The following is a 23,240-nucleotide window of genomic DNA, read 5'->3' on the forward strand; positions in this document are numbered from 1 at the left end:
TTAAATTACTATATGTATACACCAATTCAATTTCAGAACTTGATATCATTTCTAAATAATAAAAATCCAAGACTTATACATTTCTAATCGAACATGAGATAGAGGAGCTGTGAGGATTGGACACGCCCCTTCACTGGAACTACAGGACCTGTTACAACCTGCTTTATGGCGTGTTGTAAATATTGAGGTGCTGATTTAAAAAAAAAAAAAAAAAAAAGGAAAAAAAAAAGTAACGGAGCTCTACTGCCATCCTGTGGTCTGTGGTTCCCTTTGCACCATATTAAACCACACGTTCTGTCCTACAGGAGTCTAGAGCTACAGCTTCTAGAGATTTCTCTGTGATTCCATGTTTTAAAGGGGCAGTTTGTAACTTTTGGAAAACTCCTAGTGCGTGCAGAAATCTTCACACAACTCCACCCTCACTGTTAATAACTACATGTGCCTAATGTCTTTACCTTTTAAAAAAAAAAAATGTTCCAGCTTGGGGTGGAGCTCATTTCAGGGCCTGAATATCCTAAAAATTTACATTTTTTTCCTACACCCCACGCCCCAATTAATGACGTGATACGATTATTACTGGTTTAAAGACATGTTTAAATATTACACACTGCACCTTTAATTCACATCATGATGGATGCTGTATGTCCAAGTCCTATTGGGTGGATTTGCAGCTCATTGAGTTGAAACCAATGACTCCGAGAAGGCTATTCATCTTCAAGAGAATCTGTCATCGTCAGTCCAGAAAACGAAGCCGAACTGTAACGGTGCAGGTTTATTTCTCAGACATTCTGGCAGCACTGGTTTGTTCCTGAGACTTCAGCATTTATCGATCTATTTATTGTTTGCATTAGGTTGTTTACATTTATTATGTTTACTTTATTTGCATATTCATTCATTCCTATTTTGATTGATTTATCCATTTTGTTTCTTTCGCAGAGGAGATCTTCAGGTCCCACACCGCACACTGGTGGTCCCCGGACGGCCTCAGGCTTGCGTACGCCACCATCAACGACACTCTGGTGCCCAAGATGGAGATCCCCATGTTCACGGGCAGCCTGTACCCTGGCGCTCAGGAGTACCGCTACCCTAAAGTGAGTGCTTTATCTTACGTGTACCGTCGAGGTGGAAAACAATCTTTCAGGGAAAAAGCAAGGACTAATCGTAATGCAGCGCAGCTGTTTTTTAAAGCAAGACAGCTGTGCTGATGAGATACGGCACACCGAGAGCCCAGACTCGAAGCTCATTTACATAATTGAATCTTTTTACTCTTCAGAAATCATCACACACCAGAGGAAGGGAGCGTCGTTATTACTTCCCTTCCTCTTAGAGTTACAGAGATATTCATCCTGAAAACCTGAATGAAAACATTTAAAAGTCTACATTTTAGCCAGTTATATTATGTATAACGTGATAATAATAGTGAATAATCAAATTTTCATGTCTAGAGTCACAGGAGTCCAGTACATTCCGTCATTAACCGTGTCCAAGAACCGCCTACGTTCACAGGAAGTGTCCGTTCGGCTGAAACTGGAAACGACCAACAGCAGACCCGTTCTTTAAACGTGTCGACTTTTTCAAACAGAACTCCCGAATGACTTTAAATTCCGTGAAATCCTTTTAAACGAAGCGTGTACGTTGTGCGAGCGCTGAGAAACCGTCAGAGATTCTGAAGCTTGTGGCCAGAAAAGTGCCTGAGGCTGAGGAGTAGAATAACAGATCGAGGCCAGCGCAAATCTAATATATCCTTCTCCTGTTAAGAACAGCTGAGGTACACACCTGTAGAAAGTATGCAGATTTGTGATCACTTTTAAAAAATAAAAAAAGGAAATATCACATTGATGCAAGTATTCACAACCTTTCCTGTGACACTCGAAGCTTATCTCAGGTACATCCCGTTTCCCTGGATCGGCTTTGAGATGTTTTACGCTCTGATTGGCGTTGAACTCGATTGATTGGACGCGATTTGGAAAGGCACAGATCTGGGGAAGGCTACAGAAATCATTTCTGCTGCATTAGAGGTTCCCAAGAGCGTAGTGGCATCCATAATTCTTTTGCTTGGAAGAAGCCAGGACTCTTCCTGGAGCTGGCCTCCCGACCAAACTGAGCAAATAGGGGGCGGGCTCGGGTGTAAGACAGGCGAGCAGGAAGGTTGAGCGTCAGAGATCGCGTGTGGAGACGAGAGAAACTTGCAGAAGGTCAAGCCTCACTGCAATACTCCACTGATACTTTCTGAATGCGATGTGTGTTAGAAGAGAAGTGAAGTCTACTTTGCTGATCTTTTCTCCCGGATGGAGCACGCTTGCTGAGTGTGGGTGTAAAACGTCTGTTTTCTGTGTTTTTAAACACTCGGCTAATTAACATATGTTTTGAAACTTTTGTTGAGCAAAAGTATGTCATTTGCATGTAAACACACCCACTTTTCGTTATTATTATTCAATATTCTTGTACTTTTCCATTAAAAGTTCATTTGTCTTTTTGTCCATGGCACCCCAAAATAGCTTGTAGTTAAAGAGGACGCAATTTCCGTCGTTCAGTTTTATACATTTTCCTGACTCAGGCCGGAGAAGAGAACCCTGAGGTCTACGTGTCGGTGGCGAGTCTGAACGGGCCGCTACACACGGTCCGAATGAAGAAGCCCGAGGACCCTAGGATCGGGTCAGTCGTTTAGTTCTCATGCGCAGACTTTGGAAATTGACCCTAAGATAGAAGTCCGCCACCTTGGATTTGAAAGTTGCTTTACATTGGGTCCCGTTTCAGGAAGGAGTATTACGTCACCATGGTGAAATGGGCCACCAGCACCAAACTGGCGGTCAACTGGCTGAACCGAGCGCAGAACAACTCCATCCTCACCCTGTGTGAAGCCACCACCGGAATCTGCACCAAGGTTTCCTTTCTGACTTCTCCATTCTGGAACCTGATTGGCTCAGAAGGTGTTGATTTCATTTTCTGTAACAGCAGCTCAGGTTCATATTGATGCACTTGCTCTAATACGTTACCGTTTCCGTAGTAACGACTCGTTCGCAGGGTAAAGATGGAAGCTTTCCAATGTCTCCAGGACAGAGCTTTTACGCTTTTTGCGGTTTCTCTGTAACGTGACAAGCTGCGTTTTTTTAATCTCATTATCTTAAAGAGAGAGAATAAAGAGCGAGGGTAAAGAGAGCCAGTAAATAGCGGCTGGTGAGGAAACGAGTGTTTATAGCTGCTATAACATGAGCAAGAACAGGAACGGACTTACTTTGCTGACGTCCCACAACGTTAAACGTAGCTTTAAATGGATAAGAAGTACGATATGTCAGGGTTTTTTTTTTCTTTATAATTAAAAAATTGTAGCCAATGTCAGATTGGTGTAAGGGGAATAAAACACTTCAGGACATGCTGTTACAGGAAAATAATCAACTTTTTGACCGATCTGGTGATATTTATAGAGTCACATAATGGATCCAACCATGTTTCCTTTAAATTCCATAATGGAATAGGGTTGTAAAATCACTGTGTGTGTGTGTGTGTGTGTGTGTGTGTGTGAGAGAGAGAGAGAGAGAGAAGAAGCTTCTAGAGAGGCTAATAAAGGGTTAATGTGTGATTGATGTTTACAGAAACATGAGGATGAGAGTGAGAGCTGGCTGCACAGACAGGTGAGTCACTTCACCTTCACTCTCTCTCTCTCTTTAAACACCACGCTGTGGAAGTTAAAGTAAGTCAAAGCCCCGTCCCCGAGAGCAGATCAGAGAGAGGCACACGGCCTCCCAGAAGTTTATAAAGGACAGAAGGCCGAAAGCAAATGAGGAAAGAAGGAAGGATTTATGTACCCATGACTTTCCTTCATTCCTCACTTCCTTTCATCCTCAAAAAAGGAAAGAAGGAAGGAAGGGAGAAAATAAGGGAAGTAGAGAAAAAGATGAGGAAGGAAGGAATATATCATTAAAAAAGGTAAAGTGTGTGTATGTAGTGTTAGTGTTGGAGAGTGTGTGTGTAGTGTAGTGTTACAATGTGTGTATTCCCCTGAACACAGAATGAAGCTCCGCTGTTCTCCAGAGACGGCCTCAGGTTCTTCTTCACCCGTGCAGTACCACAGGGGGGTCGAGGGAAGTTTTACCACATCTCCATGTCCACCTCACAGGTGGGTGCGCACACATACACACACCTGTACTAAACTACATGTGCACCTACACTGCTCTTCAGCTTTCATTTACCGTACAAGTCAAGTGTGTGTGTGTGTGTGTGTGTGTGTGTGTGTTTCAGCCCAACAGAAGCTCAGACACGCTGCAGTCGTTGACGTCAGGTGATTGGGATGTTACAGAGATTTTAGCGTACGATGAGGACACACAGCTGATGTAAGCATAACTCACTCACCTATACACACACACGCACCTCAGAACTCTGAATATCATTTACTCATTATGACTAAAGGCAGTGTGATGTGTGTGTTTGAATTTAAATTTACTCCATCACTTTAAACGTATCGAGAGTCTGTGATGTTAGCTTGTAGCATGTGTAGCCTAGTTAGCTAACCGGGGGTTATGTTAGCTGTGTCACTCATAATAAAAAGCTGTGGTTTCAACGTGCACCGGGGTGTGCGTGCGTGCGTGCGTGTGTGTGTGTGTGTGTGTGTGTGTGTGTGTGCAGATATTTCCTGAGCACAGAGGACAACCCGAAACGACGTCACCTGTACAGGTATGCTCTCATCGGCGTCACTGTGCAGAAGTATTGGCACACAAACTAGTCAAAGATGCCAGTCTTATTCTCAAATAACAAACATTTCTCTGTAACGTTTGATTTAAAATGAATTGTGTGAAAATGTAGTATTTTCTATTGTTGAAATTATGCAGAAGACAAACTTCAACACCTAAAATGAAAAATAGGGTGGCCAATACTTTTGCACAATAACGTATATCACAGAATAGTTGATTATACGTTCGGTTCAGGACTGAGCGATGTATTATAGTGATGTAAACCAACGAAGATTTGATGTTAAAATTTCGTACTTAAGATTCAAAATTGTCAGTTGTTGACATCTGTACAGATCTAAAACCACAAATTAATAACGCAGTGGAGAAGACAGGAGCAGATCTTCCATGCTCTAGCGTGGATGAAATGAAAATTTTGTGGGTTGAAACTTGTATGTTGACGAAGTTGTGCGAAACAAAGGATGGCAATCTAAATACTAAAACTAGCTATCGTTTTTATATTTTTAAATATAATCTATTGATTGGGAAATGGATGTTGATGACGGCGTGTTGTGTTTCAGTGCTTACACCACAAGCTCGTTTAACCGCCGCTGTCTGTCCTGCGATTTCGGCTGTGGCTTCGTCAGCGGCGCGTTCAGCCCCGGCGCAAACTACTTCCTCCTCAACTGTAAAGGTCAGAGAGTTTCTGTGAATCTGTGTTGGATAATGAATCGTTTTCAAGCAGCAGACTGAAGGGTTTACAAACACCGAATCATTCATAAGTTGCACACTTAATAATTCAGTGAACCGTTTACAAGTTGCACATGGAATTGTTTGGTGAATCGTTTACAGTCATTGGTGAATCGTTTGAAGTTGCACACTGAATTGATTTGTGAATCGTCCACCCATTAAATCGTTTGTGAGCTGGACGCACAATTGTGAGCTGAATCGTTTAGTGAATCATTTGGAAGTTGCACCCTGAATTGTACTGTCTTTTAGTATTTGTCTTCTTTTAAGTAAGCTGATGGCTTTAATAAAACACTGCTTCTCATTGGCCATATAGAGACAGTAAGTCAATACTTTTGAATAAATTTAGACAGATGTGTGGCCTCCTCACCGCTCGGACTGCATTAATCATCATTTCCTCCACGTTGTGGTTTTGATCAGGGCAGTAAGACCCTGTTGCCATGGTCGCTGATCTGCTTAGCGGGATCTGCTACTCCGAGTTTGGCTTATTAATCGGATGAGCGATAAAAGGTTCAGCTCATGATAATACGGCACTTAGAGCAAAACCCAGGGATGATCCGAAGCCCTCTGAGGGCTTTGTTTGAGGAGGACAAAACACAGGGCTGTAATTAATCAGCGGTGTGAGACTGCACAATACACCACAGTGCGTGTGTGTGCTCTTATACAGCTTCATTTTGCGCACGCACACACAGTTCACTGAAAAGATTCTCAGTTTCGTAGTTTGCATGCTGAATCATTTGGTGAATCATTTACATTTTGCATACCAAGTCATTCGTAAGTGGCACACTGAATCATTTGCACACAAAAACTGATGGTATACTAACACGACTCGCATCCTTCCTTGTCTCCAGGTCCCGCAGTGCCCTACACGGCTGTCTACAGCACCCGAGACCGACTCTATGAGAGTGAGTGTCCCGTTTATAATCGTCCGGTTGGAACACAGCCGCAGTGACGGAATATGAATCAGCTAAATTAATAACTTTAATACGTCTCTAATTCACAAAAGAAAACTATTTGAAGCAGACGATGTTTCCGTACTGTGTCGGAGGCCAATTCAGAAAATAAAAAAGCCAATGCGAAGTGGAGTAAAAAACAAACAAACAAAAAAAAAAAACAACAACACTGAAATATAGAAGAATAATATCTCAAAATGATAAGATACTAAATGGAGATACTCAAATAAATGAACAGGTTTTAAATAATAACAAACCTGCTCCTATTCTCTGACCATTATGTTCTTTGGGTGTCATCCACCTGCAGTCACCTGTAGATAAGCAGCACATGAGCCCTAAGATATGGTTGCCTTGGAAACAAGGTTATGGTACTTCTACCCAGTTGGGGGGAGGGGTTGGGGTCAAAACAGTGAGCAAGAGCAGCTTGGTTTGATTTTCAGAAACAAGTCACCTAAAGAGCACCACCTGAGAAACGCAGTGTTCGTACATTTCTCTTTAGTACATGAGAACACACACACACCTTCTGAGAAATTAAATTTAATTATAAACCTGAAAAATACATGAACAGTATCTGTATTTAAAGGGTTAATTTAAAAAAATAATAAATAAAGAAATCACAGTAAACGCTTGAAGATGTCAGAGATTAATGGCATCAAATTAAAGGAAGGAATAAAACGTCAATAACACAAAATTTTTATCCAATTATAGTTGCATTTAATGTTGCGTAACATCCAAGAAACTAGTTGGTTCGTGTTCTCATTTCTGAAAGTTGTCATGTAACTGGCGAAAAAAAACCCCTCAGACACTGGAGACTCCTTCCATAAATGTTACATAAATTGCAGTGAACTTCGCCAGATGGTTTTTAAAAATCCGTTTACATGACGTTGCACGATGCAAGTCCCTGTGAATGACCTGTTACTATAGACAGAAAGAAGGGAAAACAGAGAAAGAACAAAGCAAGCATGTGAGAAAGAAGCTCCTTAAGCAACATGTAATATATATAATGTAAAGCGGTTTGTGTTTCAGAGCTGCTGGATGTGGAGATGAACGAGTTGCTGAACTCCACCATTAGCTCCATGCAGATGCCCAGAGTGGAGTATCAGGAAATCACCATCGATGATTACAGTACGCTTCTCCTGCAGCTCACATTAGGATCAGTATCAGTAGTGTTATACACACCGTGTGTGTGTGTGTGTGTGTGTGAGATGAACAGTCGTACTAACCATACGATTCCCTCCACAGCTCTGACCATCCAGATCCTGAAACCTGCGGCATTCACAGACACGGCACATTACCCCTTACTGCTGCTGGTGTAAGACCAACACACACACACACACACACACACACACACACACACACACGGTGGAAAAAATATCTATCATCTGATGACATCTTGTGTATCAAAGGCATTTTTAAAACACCAACATCGTGACTGTGAGCTTTAAAGTCTAACATTGCACCACGCCATGAAAGATCTTAATGCTTAATATTTTATTGTCTGGCGTCGACTTCCTCGCTCCTTCAACGCACGTTCGACATTTTGATCAATTATACGTTTTGTTATTCAGTTATTACACCAGTCATAACGAATTTTAAATGGACGAAAGTGTTTGGACCCCTAATAATCGATTGTGTTTTTATAAAGCACGTTTGCTAAAAATCAATATGTTGAGGAAATACAGAGATTGCACAGATCTGATAGGGGGAAGGAGGAACCCCAATTCCGACCCTCTAACAAACAGAACAGACTGAAATTAGATCTGGAAAAGATTTTTTATTTCAACCGTAAACGTTTACATAGTATAAACAGTCGATTGTTTTGTTGTTGTTAGGATCGGTTTTTATTATAGTTGCAGTGTAAATGTTATTTGTGTGTTTCTTTTGCAGCTTCAGTTTTTAAAGAGAAAAATATCACATGGGTATCGATGTCATCTGATACTCGAGATTTCTGTATCAGAAAAGAAGATTTTGGTATCGTGCCGCCTCTTTTTTAAAATGCATGGACCCCTAATAATCGCTTGAATTCATACTGCTCACAAGTTTAGAAAAGAAATACTTCGTGAATAAATAAAAACAAATCTGACCGGTGAAGCACAGGAATACAGATGATGCCACAGAGCTCCTTTCGCTTGGTTTGAAATTATACAGTTATTTTCTCGATCCTGTAGTTATCGCTACACTGGTGTGCGTCATGAGCCTTCGTTATTTATACACACGGCATACGGCACCGGCGTGATTCGTGAAGGGATTTCTTGGTTTTGTTTTGAGCTTCAACAAGCTGAGCATGTAATTCTGCGGCGTGTTGGTGATAATGAGGCTGAAGCTCCAGCTGTGAAGCGTGAAGGATTTCCTCTAAACACTGCAGATAAAGTCTCAGAACAAGTCCCGAACCCTGCTGAGAGGTTTTGTTAATCGTGTCGTCGTGGAAAAGAGCGACGCGTCAGCAAAGGAAACTGCAAACTGTCATTAGGAGGGAGTTGGGGAAAAGATCAGCGTTTTGTTCAAATCACAGTCATTCCCTCCGGAACATAATATTCAAACCTCTGGATGAAGGTTTTGTTTGTTCGTTTACTTATTTATTTGATCGTTATCTTGTTTAACGTCTTATTTACTTGTATAATTTATTTACATGTACACTTACATATGTTACTCGTTCGATTTATTTACTTGTTTTCTGATTCATTTTATTTGCTTATTAACATTATACGTATATAACGTTATTATTCAGTTTATTTAATTATCAGTTTGTTTTGTTTACTAAGTAAACATTAATGTTTTTAGGTTTATTTATTTACTTTAACCTGTTTATTTATTGAAAACAAAAAATTAAAACCCATCAGCTGTACCAAATATTACTGCTGGAAATAAATAATTTAGTGTAGCACCTGTATAATTTCAGTTTTAATATTTAAATATATTTGAATATTCATGAGTCTGTAATTGTTCTATTAGCATAGAGAACCACGAGGTGATTTATAAACTTCTCCATTTTCACCTACTTCCTGTTCACTACACTATGTGTGTGTGTGTGTGTGTGTGTGTGTGTGTGTGTGTGTGTGCGCGCGCTTGTGTGTGAGACAGTGACGGTACCCCCGGTGGTCAGATGGTGACGGAGCAGTTCCAGGTGGACTGGGCGACGGTGTTGGTGAGCTCCTACAGCACCATCGTGATGCGTTTTGATGGGCGGGGCAGCGGGTTTCAGGGCACCAACCTGCTGCACCGGATCAAGAGGAAACTCGGAGAGTTCGAGGAGATCGACCAGCTGGAGGCACTTGGGTACATAAATCCAGAGAATATTTCATAATTATTGTGTTCTAACCCCGCCCCCACCCCTCAGCAACATCTCACCGTCCTTGAGCACAGCTTGGAACGGTGAACATTGTGGGATTTCTGTGAGAACGCTTGTAAGAACACAGATGTTCTTTATCCCAAGGGTGAATGTCAGCGTAATTGAACGTTGCTGTTGTCTCTCTCTTTGTAGTATCATCACTAAAGAGTCATACGTCGACAAGACCAGGATCGGAGTGTACGGACGGGTGAGTTTTCTCTCTCTCTCTCTCTCTCTCTCTCTCTCTCTCGCTGTGGCTGTGTATCGTGTACGTTGGTGTGTAGGAAGTTCCTTGCTTGACATGTCAGTAAATTTGAGTCATGTGTTCCGGAAGAGCGGTTTAATTGGTTTGTTTGAAAGCAGAACCGGTTAGAAGCCGGAGAAGCGTGGTGGTGAATTTGGAGTCCCACTGTTGCCGCAGATGAATTATTAAACCTCAGCCGCAGCTCTTAAACCCAGAGAAACCTCAGAACTGGGCCGGAGAGCAGAATAAACCCGGCGCTGTTTAGGACACGGATCATAATTCAGACACTGGTTTAGTCTGTGTGAAACATTTCATTCCCTTGGGAACGTGTGTATTTTAGGTTTTGTCCTAGTTCTGGTGTTTTTCTTTCTCCCCTCTCCTGCAGGTGTACGGCGGATATCTCGCCAGCCTCCTGCTGAGCTCCGAGGACTCGCTGTTCAAGTACAACTTTAAATTTAAATGTGGAGCAGCTGTCTCGCCCATCACCGATTTCAGCCTATACGGTAAAGAAAATAAATCCTGTAGAAGAAATGCAACTCTGTAATCACGGCAGTTACAGCTTTTATCAGCCTGGAGTTGATTATTTTCCAACAGCAGCACGTCCCTGGGCGTTTTATTCCTCTCACACTACAGCAATTTGGTGACGATTACATTACATTGCATTTATTCACTAAGCAGACGCTTTCATCCAAAGCGACTTACAAGTGCGAAAAATACAAGCAAAGAATTACAAAGAAGACTTCCTCGCGTCGCTGTAATACTTTATCTATCGTTTCTATAGCAACAGCTCATTCACCAGGTGGACGCGGCAAAAAAAAAATACTTCTGTGATGTTTATTATGGAAGGAGTCTCCAGTGTCAGCGCTTCGTTGCTGTTTCTCGGTAACGTGACAAGCTGCGGGTTTTATTCGTCTTGGAGAGAAAAAGAGGCTGTGGTATAAGAGGAATAAAATGCTTCCGGATTTGCTGCTTCAGGAAAATTCCATGGGGCGTACTTGTTTTTTCAACACAACTGTAATTCTAATCAGTGTTGTTCTCGCAGCCTCGGCGTTCTCCGAGCGTTATTTAGGATCTCCTCGATCCAATCCGAGAGTGTATGAGGTAAATCTCTTCCTGCTACATTACGCAAACACTCATTTCCCCCAGCCCTTCATCATAATCATCATCATCATCATGGTGTGTTTTCTCTTCTTTCATTCTTTACTTTCTCAGATGTCGAGTTTAGCTCATCGAGCAGGTCAGCTAGAGGATAAGAGTTTTTTAATTATTCACCCAACAGCTGACGGTGAGTGAGTTCCACTTCTCGGATTCGTTTCTTTTTGTAATCCTCATTACTTAATGACTAACGCCCGCCTTCGTCTGTTCGCAGAAAATGTCCACTTCCAGCACACGGCTAAATTCATCAACTATTTAATAAACCAAAAGGGCAATTACACACTGCAGGTAAGAGCCAGAGCGCGCGTTTCGTTTTTAAATGCAAATGAAATGATATTTGTGGGCAGAATATTTAGCCGTTAAGCAATCGTAATTGCATCAGAAACATTTTCGAGTGGTGTTTTAAGAAGAGTGTTTTAAGTTCACACTAGAAAGCGTTCATTTTCTGCGATTTTCGACATTAATGCAAATGAGGTACTGACGCTTTTAATCAATGAAGGTAAACTCGTCAGACCGATGCTACGGCGCGTGTGGTCTGTGCAGCTAGTTTCAGGACAAAAAAAAAAGTCAGAAAAACAACGCATGGAAGGAAGTAGAGACCGTTGGTGTCCCTGGTGACCGTTCAGCGCTAGTACGAAGGCGAGCATATGACATGTAAATCAAACCGTTTCCTCAAGCGCTCCTTATTGCGTTATTTCATTTATTTACCGAGTTAGAAGCTACATATAGCTACTACAAATACTACTAGACAAAGCCCCACCCACTAGAGACAAACTACAACTTGCTTCTTGCTAGTGTGCACATAGTGTTCCTGACTTAAATCAATCAGGAGGTGGCTTTGTAACCTGATTAACCTTAATATGCGCACCCCCCAGATCTACCCTGACGAGGGGCACTTGCTGCATTCGGAGGTCTCTCGGCAGCACCTGGATCAGTCGCTCGTCAACTTCTTTGACGTGTGCTTCAGGCCACCGGAGATCATCACCGAGGACGAGCTGGAGCAGGAAGACGAGGACGACGGCTAAAACGGCTGTGTAACACAAACTGTGATCGAATTTGTTTCCCTAAAAAAATAAAACCTGCATCATGTAATTCTTCTTCTTCAACATCATCATCGTCGTCGTCTTCTCCATTTGGGACGGAGCATCTGCATGGACCAATCGCATCTCGCCTCTGAAAACGGAACGGTCTGACAGAGGGACGAGAGAGCGAGCGAGAGCTTCTTCCTTCCTCACTTTCCTCCCTGATGAAGCTGTACAGCGCCCGCGTGTGGACTGAGCCGGTAGTGACGCATCAGTGCGCTGAAAACGGAAACTAAGCCGGAGGATGAATATAGCACAAGACCCTGTAGAGCCGTGCGGGAGAATTAGACATTAAATAGCACTGTTAATATCTGCTGTTACGGAGCTTATGACCGTATTTTCCAGACTTTTAAACTGCGCTTGTGTAATTATCGTGCTTGTTAAATGTTAAAATCGCGGCAGAGATCGCTAAACTGTAGCGATCTTATACATTACATTAAAGGGAAAGTTTCTGCAGGAGCAAAAACGTAACTAGTGTTCATGTTTACCGCTAAGACATGGCCGACGTTCTCATCTTTACTTTTGCACTAAAGCTACAAGGCTAACGTTAGCCATCAAGTCCATCTCACCTAAACTCTTCGACTTTTAAATAAATGAGTGCGTATACAGCGAATTTAGTGTCAAAGTCGAATGTTATCGTTCACATCGCTCCAAATCCGTTCTTTCAGACTTTGGGGCCTAGAGGGGCGGAGTCATAAAAAACAGCACTAATGGACAACAATGCTGACTGCAGTGTGGCCAAATGGATCACAGTTCCGTCGCCTTGTTCTCTACCGGCTTATGAATTTCATCTGAAAAAAAAAGAAAAATTTCGCCATAGCAACAGGTCGTAAATGTACCATCACAGCGTTACAGCTACGCGCTAAAATGAAAAGCTTGTTTACAGATATAGACGGAGTCAGACTTCACCTCCCCGATTGCCATGTTTACCCCGCAGCTTCTGTGCAGAACTAACAGGCACGTTAGTGCAGTAATGACTCGTATTCTGGAAAATACGGTAACATCGTGTCTCTTATTTAAAGTTAAAAGTGTTCATCGTTCCTCGTTTTGTCCTTCCTCCTGTAACAGGCCAGCGGCTTTAATGAGACACTTGATAATAAACGGCTCAGAAGCAGCTTTCATACCAGTTTTAGGGCGTAGCAGTATGTTCTGGTCAGATTAAACGTTTCATACAACCGAGGGAAAGAAGAAAAACACTCTAATGTTATTATTTTAGTCACTGTGCCTTACTGGAGTAAAGCTGTAATCCACGACACACTACGATTCAACAACACGGACATTACAGATCTCAAACTCCAAACATCAGTGTGGTCGATCAGTTTATCTGTAAAACTGGGCTGGGAGATGCAACGACTTTAAACCAGACCTGCCCACGTTTACACTTTTTAACGTGGGAGTACGTTAATACGAGATATCACCGTAAACTACTCAAAAGGTATTACAGTTACAACTGACGTAGGAATCTGGAACGATTGACAACCGCGTACGTGTTTCAAAGTCTCCGATATTAACCAACACCCTGGAGGCCCCGCCCCTTTCCCCCAATTTCACCTAGCGCAAACTCTCGACTCCTGGGTTTCCCTGCCTGAGAAATGCAGACGCCACGTTCTCGCTTTCCGTCACGGCATATGAACAAATGTTTGACGTTTAAGCTAACGTTAAACGCATACATCGCTAACTAGCTAACGATTAGCTATATTTCGTAGGAATGCACAAAGATCTTTGTCTGAGAGACGGGGAAAAAATTAACGTAGTGAAAATTTTAATTAAACAGATCTACAACAAAGTGACAGCTCTAACACTTCTGTTCTACAAATAAATTTAATAGTAATAATGAGGAAGTGATTCAAAACCTGTTCATACAGTTCTCATAATAAACAGCCAATGCGATACGGATAACGATATTCAGCGTAGATGAAGTGAGCGACGCAAATTTAAACAGTGACGCGGTTAAAATACGAAGAAAAACTACATCACAACGTTAACATCCGTTCAGCTCCATTTTCCTTAACAGAATCAGCGTTAATCAGAGAATTGTATCGTGTTAACAAGCGTCGTAGCGCCCAGCCCTGCTGTTAGACAATAATGAACTTTACGCCGAAATGATACGTACGTGTTTCCCTTTACTCCGCATCTAAAGAACGGAATCTTCCTGCCACTGGTTTGGCATTACAGACTTGCTGGCGTGGTTAGTGATCTCCAAACGTGCACAGAAAAAAAACACGACAAGGAAAGTTGTAAGGTTTACGCGTACGTTTCATTTTCTTCACGCTTTTTACGTGCGTTTCATCTAAACGGCTGCGATGACGCTCAGAAGGTGTTTTTGTACAGAACGTACGTTTGTTTTGTTTGTTTTTTAAAATCCAGCATGCTAGGAAGCAATCTGCGTGTTACAGCCCCCGCGATCCATCGTATTTTTGAACTGCGTGTGTTTACGTGTTGTAATTTCAGACAGTCTGAATGTGTGGCTGTAGCTCCACTGTAATGTTGCTGTCGTGAGAGAAAAGCTTGTGGTCATGTGCTGGTTGTACAGATGTGTAAAATTACACTGCGGCCGTTTTGTTTCTTCCCTGATGTGAGCAACTTGAACATAAAGCATTCTGAAAGCTTTTACTCCCACCATCCCCCTTGACGTGGTCTTCACCTGAAAGTTTTTCAGCGTAATTTAACGAATAGCTTATGGGGCCACGGGGACGATAAAGGTGACATTTTGGGACTTTACGCTATTTTATTACACAATTGCGTACACGTGTATCAGACGATCAATAAGTTTTGATAGGAATATCAATCATGGTTTAAAAAGCCCGGCGTGTACTCAGAACAGCGCTCTTTTGCCATCTAGTGGTGGAATATGAGAAATATATGCGTCAGTGAAAATGGTTTCTCCATCAGTAGACGATTTAGTAAGTGTAGATGAGTGAGTGTAAATTACAAGAATTTTAAAGTGAAGCGTATTTTATAACAGAAAATGTTAACCCATGTTTTTTTTTCCTCCCACAAGCCCCAACACGTGTATATTTATATAAAACCAACCAATAGTATGGAAGCAAATTATGAAATATAAGTAGGGGGAGGAGCACCTAAAAAAAACCACAAAAAAAAAACCTGGTTGTGATATTTACTCATATCATGCACACATTATTCACCCGAGTGGCTTCAGAACCTTCAATCCGACACTGAAGATCTAACACCAAACTGGTCATCCTGAAGACATCACAAAGACGTGATGCTCTGAGCCGGACACCTTGTAGCTGCAAACGTTTCAGCCAATCAGCCAGGGAACGTGCTGTCTCGCACTCACTCCATTACTCTGTGTGTGTTGTGCCGTCATAGGAAACTAATCAACAACAGGGTGGAGTGATGACGCTCCCGTTACTGACTGTTAAACGTGTTTTATTCCTCTTACACCACAGAATACAGTTTATGATGTATTAAAGAAGACACATCATAGTTTTAAAGTCACAGCTTTACCGCTGACGGTCACAAAGCCCCGACACTGGAGACTCCGTAAACGTTAAAAGTTGCAGAAAACTTCGCCGCATCACTTATTTTAAAGTCCCCATGAAGTCACAATGGAAGTTTTGTGGCTTTTTGTACGAATATGTTCTCCTTAAGGTTATCTATAAGCCAGTGTGCTCTTAAACAATGACAAAATGCACATTTAGAAGATACACACGTTCAAAATCTACAGCCTCTCTCTACCGGCAATTCTGATGACATCATTCTGCACTTCAGCTTCTCAGCACATTTTCTGGCCAATCAAATGCTCTCTAGAATCTGATGTGTCCCACCCCCCAACATTATAAACATCCGTGGTCCTAACTGGGAGGTACAGCTTAGCCAGGGCTGTGAGGTTAGCTAAAGACTATTAGATAATTAAAAAGGGCCAACATATTGAGAGCTACTCAATATGTCCTACCCAGACTTCCTGTTTCGGTGGAAATTCAAGCACTGCGCTATTCAAAGCACAAAAAAACAAAAATCTGTTAATGTGGAAAGAATAAAGAAAATGAAAGTATAATAATAATAATAATAATGCAAGAAAGGGAACATTTCAATAAGGAAGCAACAGATTGAAAAGTAAAAACAGTAAGGAAAAAGAGGGGGAGAGACATGGAGAACAAGGTGAGAGAGATGGAGAGGGAAAAAAAGGGAGAGAAGGACAATCAAGAAGGAAAGTGAATGGTTTTTAATGTTTATTATGTGCAGCGTACGCTGTACACCTCTCTGCGATAAAGCTGTTACCATAGAAACAATAATTAGCTAATTTTGTTAAATAAATTGAGAAGAACTTTTATTTGTCCCCTGTGGCCATGTTTATGATTAACTATAGATACAGAGCTGAATCATGTGACTTACCTTCCCTACAACATCTTTTACTTCATAAATAAATAAATAAATAAATAAAAACTCGTTCCTGTCCCTCTGTTTCTCATCACCTTTCCTCCTCAGCCAGGTGTGTGTGTGTGAACACCTTTCGCCCCTGCAATACTGAAGTGCTTTTTTGGAAGAAAAAAAAAAACCCTAAAAATTTCCATTCAGGAAAAACAGAAAAGATCATATTGAGGTCAGAATACAGTCAGCACACCTGCACACACCTGGTCTCACCTGTGCGAGTAAAACACTCCACACCCCACTGTCCTGGTCAGACACAAAGCGGCTTTTATTTGTTTAGTTTTTTCCAGTGTTTCATTTGTCCACGTTTGTAGCAGACGGGACATGATTGAAAAACAAGACCTCTCTTACTGTCTCTCTCTCTCACACACACACACACACACACACACACACACACACACTCCCCTGGAGATGATGCACATGGTACAGTTCGGTCCCTCGGTCCAGCTATCTACACGACACTTATAGAACTGGCGAATGACGTGAGGGAGAGATGCGCCGCTGCCGTACTTACACTTAAATTATTTTACACAAACCTAAAACATTGAAACAAATGATCTCTCTTAAAAAACCCCCCCAAAAAACGTTAAGACCAAAGTGGAATGCAAGAAAATAAAGAGAAGGTGCGTGTTCTGTTTCAGAGAAACACGCCCATGTTTTGTATGTTTAGTGTTTGTTACTTTGTCTCATCACGTCACTTTTCCCTGCAACGAGAAACGAACCGAAGATCCGTTTTACTCCAAACTCGTACAAAAAATAAAAGACGATTATGCAAAACACGTTTTCGTAGGAACGCTTTCATTAAATATCCAGCTTTAAATCTGTACAAAAACATCACTTATAGTTTGTCACTTCCTGTAGACGTGGCCTGTCCAGTTTTTCCAAGCTTGAACGAGAAATTGTAGCACCTGTATATTAAAGCTAGCTGGTTATATGCAAATTAAATAATGCGCTAACAAGTGTGAACCTGTTGTTCGGTTTGCGTTGCGTGCTCGGCTTCGTACGAACTCCTTTCTCGGATTGGATCTGAAAAGCCAAGCAAGCTGTACTAGCTACATACATGCACTCACCAGAGCGTGCCAACGACCACCGCTACTTCCTTTAAAACTTTATCGTTCTTCATAACGTCTCTACACACAATTAAAAGACACGTTGTATACACACACACACACACACACACACACACACGCGCTACTTTTTCCTTGCTGACGGAACGTCATACTTATTTGCGTAGAAGTGCGAAAATCTCAAAACACATACGTAGAAAACGAGCAACTACCGTTCAGTCTGTCGCTCGCGATGGCGTATTAATACCGCAAAACCTTCAGGAAGGCGTAAAAGCAACCGGAACTACTTTTCACCGCGGTGATAAAACTACGTAACAGCAGATTTCCTTCGTCGCCCGCTGCTACGAATCATCGCACATTTTAAACGTTTACTGACCACTTCAACATCGACATCTCAAGCCCTTACGCTTCATCATCCATTACAAGCGAGTGAGTTCGGAGTAAAAGGATTTATGATGATTTGTTTCTCGGTGCAGGGAAGCGTTTTTTAAAAATTGTTCGAATCGCGCGCACGTACAGCGGATAGAGATTACTTACAGAAAATAGTGCCTACATTTTATCACAAATTTTTCTTCTTTAAATAGTTTCTTCTTTTTTTTTTTTTGATGGTCGTATGACAGAATTAGATAAGCGGCTGCACCAGAGAGGCCTTAATTATATACTTTTTTTTTTTTTTTTTTTATCATTACACTACACATAGAAGTTCAAACAAAGGAGAAAAAAAATCATTTCAAGTACATTAAAACAAAGGGGCTATGTACAAATTTAAAAAAAAAAAAGAGAAATAGCGCAAATGAAGCGTTACAGCAAGCAGATTAGATACATTCTTCATTTTGGTTGAGTTGAGACCTTCTTACACTTCCCAAGTCGTCTTGAAAACTTTTCACATTCATGCCCACGTCATCTGAGAATACAGCGCCACCTGTTTACCTTCCCACATCCCCACCCCGAATTATCATCATCATCATCATCATCATCATCATCACCACCACACCTGACCTCACAGCTTCGTTCCAGTGGAATCATTAAAAGGTCCAGTTACCCCAGGGCTCCGTCAGGTCTATCCGCGCGCACCAGAGAGAGGTTTCTCTTCACTCTGAGACCTCGAGTCAGATCAGAATTAATTTTTTAGAGGGAGGAAATGATTAAAAACAGATTCTGGGAGTCAGAAAGAGGAGAGAAACGTTATCCGCCATCACCTCCTTCCTTTTCCTCCTCCTCCTGACTGTCAGAAACCGGCATCAGTACCGTCCTTCTTCGTTTTTTTTTTTTAACCTCATATAAAAAAATAACTCGTCGTTTTAAGTACCTTACACTCACTCACACTCTCTCTCTCTCTCTCTCTCTCTCACACACACATACGCTTCAGTCTGTATCAGAATTCTATTCATCCGTTCACAGGTATTGATAAAAACGCGAGCGCACCACCTGCGCCCCAGACAGTTTGTGTGGATGAGCGTCAGAGGCCAAGCTGAAGCTTTTGAGCTGAGCCGCCACCGCCGCGTCTCCATTTAACATTCCCGAACTGGACCCCGAGGCCCCAGCGGAGAACAGGTCCGAGTTTTCCAGGCTGACTTCCGGGTTGCTGGTGCGGTGGCGCTCCCTGACAATCCAGTCGGCGATAGAAAAGTCCTGCGAGCTGCATTTGGGTTTTAAGCGATCCATGGCGGAGAGCTCGGCCCCGGTGATGACTGACAGCTCCGCGAAGTCTCTCTGTCCGCCCATGGTGTGGCGGCGACGTATGTTGGTCTTGCGTTTGCTGCGCGTTTCTGGAGATCTGGTGCGCTGCGATCCGACGCCGAACATGTCGTCGGCGGAGGCACGGAGTCGACACTTGAGGCGGTCGGTGATTTTGATTCGCCAGATGGGTTCGTTTTCACCATTTTTCCCCTTGACGACATCCAGCATTTTGGAAGTCCTCGACTCTTTATCGCTGCGCATGCCATCCGTCGATGACTCGCTGTCCGTTTTTTGCCGGCTTCCTCTCTTCCGTGCTAACGTGTCGCCTGCGACGATGCGCTGCGACACCAGGAGGCCTGGGGAATTCTGAAAAGGCGTGACTCCGCCTTCTTCTCGCACAGATGAAACGTCTTCAGACCTGCTGTCGTCTCTGGCGAGCGCGAACACGGATAAGTTGCTCTCGCTGTCCGAATCGATGTTCCTGCCTTCGCTGATGAGCTCACTCCTCTCGTCATCGGCGTCGTGAGCCGGACTCAGCGCGGTAGACTCTATACCCATCAGGAATGTCATGGACGACGTGGTGGAGTAATCTGACGTGATGGAGCACACCTCCGCCCCTGCGCTCTCCATCCAGGGACCTGGAATTCTGCCCTGCCGGATCCTGGGTCCGGACGCCTGAGAGCTGGTGCTGTTCAGCGTTCCCAAATCCGAAACGCAGCCCTCATCGTATGAGGTCGAGGGAGGATCCGAGAGTGAATTTTGCCGCACCAATTCTCTTTCTCTGTGCGCTCTGTGTTTTTTCGGAGACTCGCCGGATTTATCGGACTGCGCCGGTTTCAGAGGAAGGATGTCGGATTTGAATTCGGTCGGGACATTGACGATGCTCTTTTCCGATCTCTGGCTGTCATCGTCAGGCTTTTCTACACGATCGCGCACACACACTCCTGCCTTACTCTTGACCTCCTCGTTGCGCTCGTTCTTCGGCTCGCTCTCATCCTGAAGCTCTTTCTTGGAGAAGCTGGCGTCCAGGTCGTCCTCTGAGCTGCTCATCTGAGGTTTGTCTTTGGGTTTTTTGCGCTTGCGGCTGGCGAAGATGGACGAGCGCAGCAGCTCTCTGCTGTACTGGTCTTTACCCGAGCCAAGGGAGCCCTGCTGGAGGACCAACAGGTAAGATGTCAGATAAAAGGAAGAAAGAAAGAAAAAACCTGATCATATCATATCTGGTGTGAGTGGAGTTAACTCACTCACCTTTGATTTGGCAGAGTCACTGGTGGCTGAATCTGGTGAGGGAATGAAGAGAGAGAAAAAAATCAGAATCTTTGTGTGAGAAAGCGTGTGAAAGAACGGCGTGAGAAGCCACATGAAGAGCCACATGACGAGCGGCACGGACGCATGAGATCAGAGAGCTGAAGGCAGTGCAGTTAAAGCAGTCACACAGAGAGAGAGAGAGAGAGAGAGAGAGAGAGAGAGAGAGAGAGAGAGAGAGAGAGAGGAACAAGAGGAGACCAGCGCTGCACTGACACAGGAAGCAGCTCATGCACACGTTCGCACAGACGGCATATCCACTGATACTACACACACACACACGTATTTTTTTATTCCAATTAAAAACAGCTCAGTCTGAGACACCACATCAGACACCATGTATCGCTCCCCGTCACCCCACGTGTACTCAATCAGCCAAAACACGTTCGGTGTCTAACATTCATAGGTTCTTAAGTTTCGTGCTGGACCTACAATGTTATGCAGCTAACGAAAGTTTACAGCTTAAGTGAGAGATATAATCTCAGTCGTGTCTTCATCTTTCCTCCTAAACACACAAGCTACACCAGAGATAAATGATACTCAGGCAGGGGGCGTGGCCTGTACAGGAATTCAGGAGGTCCCAACATTCCAAATAGCCACAGCGTCGACAGTTTTTGACCTGTTGCTATGGCGCCTTCTTTAAATCTTTAAAATCAGACACGAAAGCAAACAAGGAGGAGGGAAAGACCGATCTACCGAAAACCGAAAGGGTGCCGGACGTGAAACTTCTGGTACCTTCACGATGCGAAGTTATCTGAAATCCAGGATGAAATAAAGTCACGTGACAGCTTTCAGGTTTATCGCTATTTTGAGAAATAACAGAAAACGTGGAGGAACTATCAGCCAGCTACGATGTCAACAGTGTGCACCGGCAGGAAATGCGGTGTATTTTTTTTTTTTTATTTCCGCTTTTCCGAACAAACGCTTAGGTACGACACGGTAAATAATTTCTCCCAGGACCGTTATTCGTGTTTATGTTTCGTCCAAACGTAAATGGATGGATGGATGGATGATGAACCAGATTCAGGGATCTGCTGTGCCTGAGTGCACATAGCACAGCGGTTCATACAGCACAGGATCATGCAGTAAACACTACCTGAGCGGTTGCCACGGGAATAGTCAGCGGTTAGTGGCAGTCGATTATTGATTAGCTGCATATCATCAGGGCTAAAACCGTGTGAGGACTTTCTTCTTTTAACAGTTTAATCACGTTTCAGCTGATCGACAACACGGGCTTGGTGTGAACGAAGAGGACGTGTGATTCTATGTGAACTTTTCCATACAAAAAAAACACCCAAAACAAAACAACGAAACAAAATATCCCACATCACCGATCGTGAGTGTGTGGGATTTTGTGTGAGGTTTAGCCCCGCCCCTCTTTCACACATGAAGGACAGTGACGCCACACGATGGCGGAGGAGAAACCTGGAGACCGTACCATGCTAGAACTCCTTGTGGTCAGCTTCGGAGACAACGAGAGACAGCAAAGAGGCTTTTCAGACACATGACACCATCACTGCTCTGTATCCTCTCTGTTAATTTAATGATCTTATAAGATATGAAACGTGCAAACAAACACCACGATGACAAAAAATATAGAAACCCAGACTTCTCTGGCATTCACTCAGAAGGAGTTGTTTTTGTTTGTTTGTTTTTGTACATTTGGTTCGTGTTTCTCTCTCTCTCTCTCTCTCTCTCTCTCTCTTTCTCTTTTTCTCTCGCTCTTGGATCGGTTCTCTGTTTTTTCTTTTGAAAACGTTTTACAAGAACCGTGGGTTTCTGCAGACTAGGCAGCTACACTGGGGACAACACTCCTCCTTCTTCCTACAGTCCCAGCTGTCCATCACAGACATTACAGAGTCCATCAGTGACATCACCGAGTGATAGACGCCGCCCACTTGGCCTGTGTCAAGATTGGGTAATGTGTGAGCAGGGCTGGACAAAAAAAGGGACAAAAGGGGGGGACAAGAGGGAGAAAGAAAACACTGGAGACAAGACGGGTGAGCCATAACGTCACATGAATTTTCATTTCATTTTGCTCGCTTTCTTTCTTTTTCATTCCTTCGGGTTAAGTGCAAGAAAGAGGGAGGAACAGAACTGAACGGAAAAGGAGGAGTGGAGTCGTAACGGAGGCTGAAGAAAGAGGAAAATGATGTGTGAGGAATGAAAAGCAAAATAAAAAAATAAATAAGAAAGTAATTAATTAATTTTAAAAATAAATATATAAATCAAGAAAACGAAACCAAAAGGAGGTTTAAAGAAAACGGCGACATTTCAACAAAAATGTAAACGGAAAAAAAAAATGCAGACAATTTATAAAAGCTTAACATACTAACAGGAACTATTTTACACAATTTTATTTATTTGTATTTATTTATTTTAACCAGAACAAAATTGCTAAAATAGTTCACGTTTCCATGTGCATACGCAAAAAGACATTCTTATAAGCTGGCTAAGCTTACACGCTGAGTTAAAACAAAATAAAATACATTCAGCATCAGAGCTTGAAATTCCATCCCAGATATGAGATCAGGCTGCTGGCAATTACGTCGTGGGATTAACTAAATAGAGAGCTGTGTGTGTGTGGTACTCTTACAGGGAAATAATCAACCATCACGTG

The 23,240-nt window shown here is 42.8% G+C and overlaps 2 protein-coding genes across 13 annotated transcripts in view; one reads left to right on the top strand and one right to left on the bottom strand.

Moving 5' to 3' along the window:
- The window catches only part of dpp6b (dipeptidyl-peptidase 6b), a 94,733-nt gene extending 78,675 nt beyond the window's left edge, over positions 1-16,058 (top strand). For all 4 annotated transcript variants that reach the window (XM_053681149.1, XM_053681147.1, XM_053681150.1 and 1 more), the window contains exons 9-26: positions 937-1,091; positions 2,558-2,655; positions 2,758-2,884; positions 3,594-3,632; positions 4,010-4,117; positions 4,240-4,331; positions 4,624-4,671; positions 5,246-5,358; positions 6,263-6,316; positions 7,391-7,489; positions 7,607-7,676; positions 9,446-9,640; positions 9,846-9,900; positions 10,322-10,439; positions 10,979-11,037; positions 11,149-11,221; positions 11,306-11,379; positions 11,967-16,058. In XM_053681149.1, the coding sequence (XP_053537124.1) occupies positions 937-1,091; positions 2,558-2,655; positions 2,758-2,884; positions 3,594-3,632; positions 4,010-4,117; positions 4,240-4,331; positions 4,624-4,671; positions 5,246-5,358; positions 6,263-6,316; positions 7,391-7,489; positions 7,607-7,676; positions 9,446-9,640; positions 9,846-9,900; positions 10,322-10,439; positions 10,979-11,037; positions 11,149-11,221; positions 11,306-11,379; positions 11,967-12,116 (1,727 nt within the window). In that variant the 3' untranslated portion in view covers positions 12,117-16,058. The remainder of the gene's footprint in view (positions 1-936; positions 1,092-2,557; positions 2,656-2,757; positions 2,885-3,593; positions 3,633-4,009; positions 4,118-4,239; positions 4,332-4,623; positions 4,672-5,245; positions 5,359-6,262; positions 6,317-7,390; positions 7,490-7,606; positions 7,677-9,445; positions 9,641-9,845; positions 9,901-10,321; positions 10,440-10,978; positions 11,038-11,148; positions 11,222-11,305; positions 11,380-11,966) is intronic.
- A 754-nt stretch (positions 16,059-16,812) lies between these two features.
- arhgap21b (Rho GTPase activating protein 21b) overlaps positions 16,813-23,240 on the bottom strand; it is a 40,784-nt gene continuing 34,356 nt past the window's right edge. For 7 of the 9 annotated variants that reach the window (XM_047156704.2, XM_017472039.3, XM_047156708.2 and 4 more), the window contains 2 exons: positions 20,564-20,595; positions 16,813-20,467 (listed from right to left, as the gene is read on the bottom strand). In XM_047156704.2, the coding sequence (XP_047012660.1) occupies positions 19,031-20,467; positions 20,564-20,595 (1,469 nt within the window). In that variant the 3' untranslated portion in view covers positions 16,813-19,030. The remainder of the gene's footprint in view (positions 20,468-20,563; positions 20,596-23,240) is intronic. The other 2 variants (XM_047156705.2, XM_017472040.3) reach the window with 1 other exon arrangement.

This window comes from Ictalurus punctatus, chromosome 7 (assembly GCF_001660625.3).
Source record: "Ictalurus punctatus breed USDA103 chromosome 7, Coco_2.0, whole genome shotgun sequence".
Classification (NCBI taxonomy): Eukaryota; Metazoa; Chordata; class Actinopteri; order Siluriformes; family Ictaluridae; genus Ictalurus; species Ictalurus punctatus.